Source organism: Primulina eburnea, chromosome 13 (assembly GCF_022965805.1).
Source record: "Primulina eburnea isolate SZY01 chromosome 13, ASM2296580v1, whole genome shotgun sequence".
Taxonomy (NCBI): Eukaryota; Viridiplantae; Streptophyta; class Magnoliopsida; order Lamiales; family Gesneriaceae; genus Primulina; species Primulina eburnea.
Window position 1 is genome coordinate 33837400 of NC_133113.1, and position 11514 is coordinate 33848913.

At 34.4% G+C, this 11514-nt stretch overlaps 1 protein-coding gene across 1 annotated transcript; it reads left to right on the forward strand.

The window, feature by feature from the left end:
- Positions 1-3939, forward strand: LOC140810050 (laccase-15-like). The gene is made up of 7 exons (XM_073167859.1): positions 1-242; positions 363-514; positions 643-887; positions 1034-1162; positions 1883-2170; positions 2536-3201; positions 3617-3939. The coding sequence occupies exons 1-7, from the start codon at positions 153-155 to the stop codon at positions 3745-3747; spliced, it is 1701 nt and encodes a 566-aa protein (XP_073023960.1). The 5' UTR covers positions 1-152; the 3' UTR covers positions 3748-3939.
- The last annotated feature ends 7575 nt before the right edge of the window (positions 3940-11514 follow it).

An 11514-nucleotide genomic window follows, 5' to 3' on the forward strand; every position in this document is an offset into this window, starting at 1 on the left:
TATATATTGCATTAGTCAGCTAACTGAACCCCTTTTTCGTATTTAATTTCCTCCACACAACTCTATAAATAAAGTCCTGGAGAACAACGCCTTCAATGTTATATATAATATATAGCACCTAACATAATATTTGTTCTAACATCTGCATAAAAATGTATCTTAAATACTTTCATGTTCTAATTTTCATAATCTTTGTTTCCTCCCTTAGTTCGGGAGCTTTCGTTCGTCGTTATCGTTTCATTGTGAGTGCTAAATATCGTTATATATCTGTACCTCTTCCTCTTAGCCTCAAGTTGGTGTTCTTATATGAAATTTCGGGTATTATATATACTGTATGGTATAAATATAAATTGTATTTTTAGGTGAAGGAAGCTTCATACATGAGATTATGCAAGGAAAAGAAGATTTTGACGGTGAATGGGCAGTTTCCGGGGCCAACTCTGAAAGTTCACAAAGGTGACACTATAGTTGTTGATGTTTATAACAGAGGAAAATACAACATCACCATCCACTGGTAAGAAAATTTCTGTGATTATCATTTCTATTGCATTGATTTGTTAGAAAAGTTGAGAGAAGTTTACGCTATATATGTACGTATGCTTATGGCTGGGAAGTTATGTAAAAAGCCATGACAATTTTCAGGCATGGGGTGAAACAGCCTAGAAATCCTTGGACAGATGGTCCTGAATATGTCACACAATGTCCAATCCAACCTGGAAACAAGTTCAGCCAAAGGGTTATATTTTCAACAGAAGAAGGGACGTTATGGTGGCATGCACATAGTGATTGGTCTCGTGCTACGGTGCATGGCGCGATCATCGTCTACCCGAAACGAGGAACGTCCTACCCATTCCACAGACCCGTTGCAGAGATTCCAATCATACTAGGTGTGCATATATACAGATTAAATGTTTGTCATTCATATTCCGAGTTAATTTTTGCCTCAAGTATTTTAATAATATATACTGCAGGACGTATATATCATGGAGGTTGTTTTGACCGATGTCTAAATACGACGTGCTTTTGAGTGTAGGGGAGTGGTGGAAAAAGGATATAATGAAAGTTTACGAGGAATTTGTTGCCAGTGGAGGGCAACCGAGGGATTCTGATGCATATACTTTAAATGGCCAGCCTGGGGATTTTTATCCATGCTCAAAACCTGGTGGGTTTCAAGTTGCTATATCATTAAAGTTATTTTTTATTTTTTTTCAAAAAAGCTTTTTTATTTCACAATCATACTTGATACGAGGGAATTGTGGTTTGTATCAGCAACGGACCAGTCAACAAATTACGAATTTTGCATACGTACATATACAAACTAAAGTAACTAATGTTGTAAAACATGGACAGTAATATTTTCCATATCATTTTTGTCACACATATGTACGAGAAAATAACATTTTTGATCTTGTAATATGCATAGTTTCTATTTTTTATGATGTTATCAGTCAAATCATGATTTTAGTCCACCCACTTACACTTTTTTTCTTATTTTTAGTCTTTTCTCACCAGAGCGTTGACGTGATACCGGAGACACGAACACGTATTTAATTTTGAACGATGTTATAGTCTCCTCTTTCAATATAGTATAATAGGCCAACAAGAAAGATCTATTTGGGTCTGCCGGCTTTAATGAATCGACCTATATATAGAAGAATTTGGCAATATGCAATAACACGTAATAATACAAAAAGGCCACTGCTAGCTAATTTGCTGAAATTAAAGACCGTCAAAATTGGTTACATCTTTGTCGCATTATATACACCAAAAAATGGACAGCTTCTCTTCTTATATGACATTTTCTTGTTAATGTCATACGTACGTATATATATGTGTGTGTGTTTTTTCAAAACTAACTTTGTAATTGTGGAATATTTGGTAGGCACATTTAAGGTGAATGTGACATATGACAACACATATCTCCTTCGTATAATCAATTCGGACATGAATGAAATCCTCTTCTTTGGGGTGGCTAAACACAAGCTAACAGTTGTTGGAACGGATGGGAGCTACACTAAACCACTGACCAGAGATTATATCGCAATTAGCCCCGGCCAGACCATGGACTGTCTTCTACGTGCCGATCAACGAGAAAACGACCGATACTACATGGCCGCCAGACCATATGTAAATGGTGTTGGGGTTAGTTTTGACAACACAACGACTACAGGTAATGGGTAAATTGTAATATAAATGATCCACGGTAAAAGCGTAATTAAGTTGAAGAACCTAATGACTTTTGAAAATATGCTTGATATCTATCTGTTTTAAAAAATGAAGATGAAAGACAAAAAACCCTAATAATTTCTGTCACGCTCTTAAATGCTTTGCATACTATAAAATATTGGTTCATGATCTGTTATTTAAAATATAGGTGGGTTTTAATCCCTCAATTTTTACAAGCTAGGATTTTACCTATGAGTTCCGTTGCGGGGATTCGAAAATGCAATTCATTATTCTACATCAGCAGAAACAGATCTTTTATAAATTTATCACCAAATTTTCCTGTAATTTGTAACTCAACCACTAATGCAGGGATCATAAGATATCGAGGGCGTCACGGTCCTTCCACGACGACGCCTTGTCTGCCCTACCTTCCCTACTACAACGACACTTCTGCAGCTGTAAACTTCACATACAGCCTCAGAAGCCTGAACTCTGAATCCCATTCAGCCTTAGTCCCTCTCAACATAACCAAACGACTCGTATCGACAATCTCCGTAAACGCATTTCCATGCTATCCCAACCAAACATGCGCAGGCCCGAACGGGACACGTCTCGGCGCCAGCATGAACAACGTCAGCTTTGTGAGCCCTTGGTTCGACATTCTAGAAGCCTACTACTACGGCATTCGTGGCGTGTTTGGAAAGCGTTTCCCTAGTCATCCGCCCTTCGTGTTCAACTACACTGCAGATTTTCTTCCCCTGGAACTAGAGATTGCGAAAAGAGGGACACAAGCGAAAGTTCTGGAGTATAGGTCATCGGTAGAACTGGTTTTACAAGGCACGAATCTTGTTGCCGGGCTAGATCATCCTATGCATTTACATGGATTCAGTTTCTATGTTGTGGGGCACGGGTTCGGAAATTTCGATGAGCGCCGTGACACATCGAAATATAATCTTGTCGACCCTCCTCTACGTAACACCATTGGTGTCCCAAGGAATGGATGGACTGCAATCCGATTCAAGGCAGATAATCCAGGTGATAACATTAATGTACTTACTTAAATGAAGTAAATGTCTGCTGTTTAATTTGATCAGAACATAATATTTTGAAACACAATTTTTAATTGAAGAGAAGGCAAAAACTTGTGTGAGACGGTCTCACGGGTCAAATTTTGTGAGACGGATCTTTATTTGGGTAATCCATGAAATAGTATTGCTTTTTATGCTAAGAGTACTACTTTTTGTGGTGAATATGGGTAGGGTTGACCCGTCTCACAGATTGATATCCGTGAGACGGTCTCACATGAGACCTACTCTGAAGAGAATGCCTTGATCTTACTATAATTATACTTTTTAAAATAAAGTTGAGGGACAATTATACAGGAAATGATATATTTGCAATTATTGGTTTATAAATATGTTTTATCTCACTCTTATTTTTCTTAAAATAGGGGTATGGTTTATGCATTGCCATTTTGAACGTCACCTAGTATGGGGAATGAACACAGTTTTCATTGTGAAAAACGGGAAACGCGCGGACGAATGGTTACTGCCACCGCCACCGGACATGCCACCGTGTTGATGTTCATGAGGCTGTCAAGAAATTATATATTATGATTTCTCACTTATCGAATGTTTTGAATTGAGTATATATTATGTAAACTGTGTGTGACTAAAATTTAAGTAAAAAAAGGTATGGTGTGTGTAATTAATATATGAATGTTGGTATTTTTAAGCATATTCTTGTGTATATTTTACATAGAATTTGGAGGTTGTCTTTAAGATTGATATATCTTAAGATTATGAATAATATTATTTATGGATCCTTGTACGAGATACAATATCCTTAAAACATATTCGTCATCTCCGGTATGAGCTTCGATGATCAAGTTGGAGGACTATTTCCAAGAATACAATGGAACAAACAGCAGTAACCTAGCACGAAGGTACTACGTCGGCGAACTGAAAAAATACATGAACTTTATCACGAGTTGGGATGAAAGTAATATATGAGTGTGAGATATGCTTGAAGAACTCGAGGTTGCCTCTATATATAGGCATTTGGTTTCACATAGACAGTCACATACGGGCCATCCGAAAGGCCAAAGATTACTCAGCTAAAGCACCAACAGTCAGCCATATGGAGCACCGACAGTCAGATAAGTGGAATGTCACATCCAGAAAGATCTTGAGTGAATTTTTAAAAAAAAAATTCAGGAAAACAATAAAAGTCAGGTGGCCAGTTTTGTCTTGATCGGCCCGACATTCGACACGCTCATGTCATGCTCGTATGCTTGCACACAAGTCAAGCATTTTTCAGTGCAAATCTGGCCCTTGATTTGCACTCATACACAAGGGTACACGATAGAAAATTTTTTTAGCAATCGTTCTTATACATTCACAAAGTGTAACTCAATATAAACTTTTTTTTTTTACGGTTAAATCTTGTAATTTATTGCAAAATTAATAAGTCATTCGTTACAAGATGAATCAGCCATAGAGGAAAATTCCCATACTCCCACACGAAGTGGGACGGGGAAGAAAGAGCAAAAGCGGCGATCGAATGTGCAACTACATTTGCCGATCGCCGAACATGACTAAGAGTAATGTCACTATAAGAGTCCAGGAAAATTCTGATATCTGTAGCTATGGACCCTATGTAACTGAGGTTCTCTTCTGGCCTTGTGACTGCTTGCACTGCTAGTAGAGAATCTGATGTAACTTGATGAATCGATAAGTTGTTCAGTTGCGAGATCTGTAATCCACCTTGAATAGCAAGAAGTTCAGCACACGTAATAGACTGAGGTTTATCAATCTTCCTCCCAAATGCCAGTACTGGTTGTCCCTCGTGATTTCGGATCACCCCTCCAATGGCATAGTAGTTCGATTCTTCTTTATATGCTGCATCAACATCCAATCTGAGTTTGCCTTCTGGTGGAACCCTCCATACCCCAGGTGAATTACAATGTGTTTCTTCCTTTGCATAAGATAGGGCTAATTGAGCATGTTGAAAATCATACAGTAGAGTCTCACTCCAATCAACATTCATGCCATCATATCGTGTCTTTTTCTTGTGAATTAAGCCCAATCGTTCATTCCAGGTTGCCCAAGTTCGCATCACAAATAATTCAAATTCTGTTTTATGGAGCTTCTCCTTCATCCACAGAAAAATATCAAGTGTATCCAATTGCCTAACCTGTTTCAATAACGGCCAGAAACAAGTCCCTTTCCAGCACGGTTTGATCGTGGGGCATTCGAATAATGCATGCCTTGTCGAATCACACTCAGATTAACACAACGGGCATCTGCCAAAGACTGGGACATGATGAGTCAGTAGATTTTGTTCTGTGGGTAAAATATCATGCATTGCTCTCCAACAAAATATCCGGACTTTCGGAGGGACTGAAAGAGCCCAAAGGTATTTCCACCAATTTATCAAACTAGAGCTCGAGCTAGATTCTGGAGAGTCATAAAAGCTCGTAGCTACCTTGTACCCATCTCTAACTGTATATTTTCCTTTCGGGTCAGATAGCCAGAAACGGTAATCCTCATGGTGTGTCGACGAGATAGGAATGGCAAGAATCTTTTCTATCAAGTGATGGGAGAAAAGCTGGCGTACCACTGATTCCTTCCAGCTCCCATTTTCAATAAGATCCTTAACCATCAAATGATTATCCTGCCTCCCTGCTAGAGTGGCGTAACCTCTGGAGCCCGGTATCCATCTAGCCCCCTTCACTGCAATTTTTGCTCCATCTCCCACATGCCAGCAAAGTCCTTTATCCAACAAGGGTCTGCTCCACAACAGGGACCGCCAGAGGTAAGAGGGATTACTACCAAGACCAGCATCCATAATATCTTGGTGTCTAAAGTACCGAGCTTTAAGAACACGAGCTACCAGAGATCCGGGGTCCACAATGATACGCCATATTTGTTTAGCCAGCAATGCTTTGTTGAAGGTTTCCAGTTGGCGAAAGCCCATACCACCCATACATTTTGGTTGACATAGGGATTTCCAAGATTTCCAGTGCATCCTTTTCTTTCCCGCATCAACACCCCACCAGAAGTTCGAGCATTCTTGTTCTATTTCTGTACAAACTGATTTTGGAATACGGAAACAAGACATAGCATAAGTAGGGACTGATTGCAGCACTGATTTTATTAGAGTCTCTTTTCCACCTGCTGAAAAGGTTTTTTTGCCCCATCCTTGTATTCTCTGGACAACCCGTTCCACCAGATATCGAAATTTCAGCTTTTTGCTTCGAGTGGAGAACACTGGGAGGCCTAGATAGATATCATGACCTTGCACCATTGAAATGGCCTACCGGGCCTTGATGTTCTCTGCTAATTGTGCGTCTGTGTTTGGGCTGAAAGACAATGAAGATTTCTCGAAGTTAATAAGCTGCCCTGAGGCCCTTTCATAAGATAATAGACAATTCCTTATAGCCTCGCAGTCTGCCATTATCGATTTGAAGAAAAGTAAGCTATCATCTGCAAAGAAGAGGTGGGTAATACTTGTGTTAATATTATTTTACTACATGACACACTCTTCTTCTACACTTAATCATCCACTTATCAATGTCATAAGGCACTTATCAAATTTCCATTCAAAATAGAAAAGCCCAATAATCGTCCAAAGTCCAACACAATTTTCTCAAGTGATTCCGATTAGTTGATCAAATATATTTTCGTATGATGTTATTTTTATGTTTGTTACATAATTTTTTAAACAATTTTATATTTTTTTAATGGGAATAACTTTTTACTTCAATACACATAAAAACTGAAGAATGACTTAAACTAAAATATAGAAGAAATAATACTTTTCAAAAATTCATGTTACTTAAGTAAACCAACATCAGGAAACTGAAACAAATAAACAAATACATGAGTAAACCAAAATATTAATACTTGCACATTTTATCGACCAACATAGGCCTGCAGGAGGTCTGTTTGAATGTGGGCATCTCCGTTAATCAATCAATTAATCAACTAAGTAAATTAATTAATGAATTAATAACATATGAGGCCAGCTGTCCAACGTTGATGGAGTATTACAATTATGTTAGGGAAAAATTACATAGTAATATTTGGAAACAATACCACGAATAATAATGTCAGGAACAAGTAACAGAAATACTGTAGATTATAACTCTGAGTGGGACCAATCATATATTTGGAAAAAAATATTCAATTTTCTCGAAAAGTCCATGAACTTTTTCCAGAAAAATGAGGCAAAACATTGACTTTTCGAGAAAATAACATATACGAGAAAATTTACTTTTCATTCTAGAGACTTTGAAAATATATTCGCGTAATAAAATAAAATATTCCTGAGTTTTTTTAATAGCACTTTCTTGTATATATAGATAGTTTATACTTTGATCCAGTCCAATTAAATGTGTGTGACGATACAAAATTTTATTTTTAAAAAAAATTAAATTTAATTAAAAATAGCTTTGATGAGGTATTGTGATATATATTTGGTTACGTTTATTAATAAAGTTTTAAATATACTGATGTCGATGCTTTCATTTCTTAAAAGGTTTATTTCAGAAATCAAAGCTATTTGAATATTGTAATAAAATATATTGTTTGAGGCAAAAACTTGTGTGAGACGGTCTCACGGGTCAAATTTTGTGAGACGGATCTTTATTTGGGTAATCCATGAAATAGTATTGTTTTTTATGCTAAGAGTACTACTTTTTGTGGTGAATATGGGTAGGGTTGACCCGTCTCACAGATTGATATCCGTGAGACGGTCTCACATGAGACCTACTCATTGTTTGAACTCTGGATATGAAAAATCCAATTTTAATGAATGTTGGGTAAGGATGAAAAATTGAAAATCACGTGTACCTTATTTTAATCACATAAAAAAATTAAAAAAAAAATTGAGTTAATTTCATTCTACATACTATTGATTGAGGATATGTCTAATATGTGAGTGATGGTTTCATGGATTTATATTCGTGAGATAGATCGGATCGATTCAAATATCGAATGAAAAATTAATACTTTTGACATAAAAAATAATATTTTTCATGGGTCAGATCGGATAAAAAATTCGTATCATAGAATTAACTCATGAAAAGATCTCATGAGAGTTTTTGTGATTGAATTATGACAGTCAATTAAACCAACTCAGACTATTAATTACATCTCATTATCCGCATCAATTACACGTACATAGAATTGGGATTGATAATTATCTTCGTATCGGAAGTGTAAGCAAAAAAACACGATCGTTGTTCCTATCCTTATTTATAAAGTTTTCTCTATTTAAAATTTCTAAAGTAAAAAGTTATTCGATCCTTTAATTAATTGGCATCAAAATGAGATCATATTTAATTTCTTCTCATCAATTGCAAGTTATTAGGTGTATTACAACTGTTAGTGATAGCAATCGAAATATAATGTGTAATTGTTGTATTATATATTCTTTAAAAAATTAATTTTAGAATAAAAAAAGTTTATAGCTAAGGTCTGATGAATAAGATTAAAGAGTGAGTCTACGGATCATAATATGTGATACGAGTCAACCCTACCCATATTCACAATAAAAAGTAATACTATTAGCATAAAAAGTAATATTTTTTCAAGTATGACCCAAATAAAAGATCCGTCTTACAAATACGGCCCGTAAGACCGTCTCACACAAGTTTTTGCCCAGATTAAATGTTTCACAAATTTATATTAAATTCATTCATTCGATAAATGCATCTTATTTAATCATAACACGACTACATTAAAATCTTTTGAGAGATTAAATTATTTCTTTAAAAAATATAGAATATGCGGTATACACACACTTAACGTAATGGGGGTAATTAAACTAGCTAATAACGTGTATATCTAATAATAGTTTATATAATTAGGATCCAATTAATTCCAGTCAATCAAGCTAATTTATTTGCAAAAATTAATTATATATGTTTTAATTAGTCTTTATTGTATTTTCTTCATGCATTTATTGTTTTTGGGTATGGTACATAGTCCACGCATTTCTTTATATAATAATAATATAATAAAAGATTGGACTTGTTGGAATGTCTTGCTGTGTTTATCTTTCATCCGATAAATATCATTGATTTATTCTTCCACGCGTCTGCAACAGTTATCTAGCCAATTGCAGGCGAAGACTATTCTAAATTTTCATCTCCCAAATAATAAATAAATAAAGAAAATTATAATGTGAACTTTATAAAAATCAAATAATTAATTACACCGACAATTTTATAAATAATTTGGCAGATTTGAATTGCACGTACACACTTAGCTTGTCCTGATTAATTGTGAAGAGAAATAAAAATGTTGTGTTTCTTTATGTTTTTTGGGCAAATTTGTTTTCAATCATCGATTTCCGGGAGGTTCTTGAAAAATTTCACGTCACAGAAGAAGAATTGACGGACTACTAATTATATAACAAAAACTTGTGTGAGACGGTTTCACGGGTCGTATTTTGTGAGACAGATCTCTTATTTGAGTCATCCACGAAACAATATTACTTTTTATGCTAAGCGTATTATTTTAATTGTGAATATCGATAGAGTTGACACGTCTCACAGATAAAGATTCGTGAGACCATCTAATAAGAGACATACTCTTATTATAGAATTATATAAATTTAGGAAGCTGGATTTTCATTTTATCAGATTAAAATAGTAAATGGTGTCTTTTTATAAAAATAAATAAATAAAATTATCCCTTCTATTGAAATTATAAAATTAAGTATGATAAATCATGTTTTAATTTGTTAGCATTGTTTATTAGCAAATCGTTTACCGTAGGTACTTCTGATACAATCCAGTCTAGAGTTTAAATCTGCACTTAAACAAATAACTACGTTTAAACTTGAATTGATAAATTTGATTTGAGAAAGTATTTGAATTTTAAATAACTTTCATATTTAGTATATTTGAAATTCATCACAATTAATATTGAAATGCATAACTTGAATACTTAATAATGAGTGATTTCAAATTCACTTAAATTTTGTCTAGCAAACATGATGAGAAATTTAAAATATACCGTATTGAATTCATCACAACCTTATCTTAGGTTGTGTTTGGATACAAATATTTGAAATCCATTGTTTAAATATATTTTCATTATTTAGATGACTCACATAAAATAAATTCATGATGAATTCATCTCCCTAATTATTTGATCTGCAATTATACTAGTAACGATTAATTTTTAATTCTTATAATATTGAAATCATTTGAAATTTATTGTGATATATATGATTATAGTGTAAATAAATAGAATATAAATTTGAATTTCATGTGAATAACTTATTGAACAAAGAAAATAAATTCGAAATAATAGATATCAAATTGTTTGATCCAAATACAATTTTATTATTCTAATCAAAACAGCTACCTCGAATCCGTCACTGTCACTTCGATCGTCGATAATTTTTCAACACGGTCAATCCGAAGAAAACAAAGCCAACAAACTGATAAAACCCCTCCACCAGTTGTCACAGGCAAATCCAAATATAACTCCCCGTACATAATCCAAAATAATATTATATTTCATATGACAAAAACTGTAACCAGTGAATTACCATTAAAAAAAAAAAAAAAAAAAAAAAACTGTAACCAGTGAATTACAATTTATTCTTAATATTTTAATTTTACGTGATGCAATCTTTAATCTTTCTTAATAATCTTACTTAGAAATTCAAATCCTCCGATTGGTTTAAAAAATAAAATAAAATAGAATAGCATTACTTAAAAATATATACATTCATGTCAGAATGATCATATATATTTGTTTATTTCTGATCTTAGCCATTTATTTCATTAAATTTTAGTATTAATCATATTTTTTATTAAAATGTTGATTGTTAGACAAATTTACCGTTTAATTAATAAAAATTAAGCTAAGAAATATATAAAACTCGAAAATGATTGTTCTATAAGTCAGGGAGACACTCCAAATGTGGCCCAGATTCCAGGCCGTGGTGGGAAGCATGTAGAGGCGCCTAAGCGCCTCCTCGCCTCCTGTTGCACAGAGGAGGCACCCAGGCGCCCCTTTGTTCCCTATAATTTTCCAGGCCCGTGAGGGAGGCTCCTAGGCTCACGTAAAGTGGTGCTTAGGAGTCGAACGACGCTGGTTAACAAAGATTGTAGTTTTCATGGAACATTGTTGTTAAAATGTACCTTTTGTTCACAATTTCATGATTTGTGGCTTAAATATCAATCTATCATAATGAATTAAAATGACAAAGAGAAAAAATAGCATCAATTTTGAGATTATTATATAAAAGAAGATCATTTATATTAATATTGTACTTTTCTTCTTCTTTCTTTTCGAAAATGAGTTTGTTTCATTTTATACTTAT

What these genes read in the sequence shown, in the direction of transcription:
- LOC140810050 (XM_073167859.1), top strand. Translation starts at nt 153, where the DNA reads ATGTATCTTAAATACTTTCATGTTCTAATTTTCATAATCTTTGTTTCC. An exon ending in TTCGTCGTTATCGTTTCATT is followed by an intron (nt 243 to 362) that starts GTGAGTGCTAAA and finishes TTGTATTTTTAG; the next exon opens with GTGAAGGAAGCTTCATACAT. An exon ending in TTATCCATGCTCAAAACCTG is followed by an intron (nt 1,163 to 1,882) that starts GTGGGTTTCAAG and finishes AATATTTGGTAG; the next exon opens with GCACATTTAAGGTGAATGTG.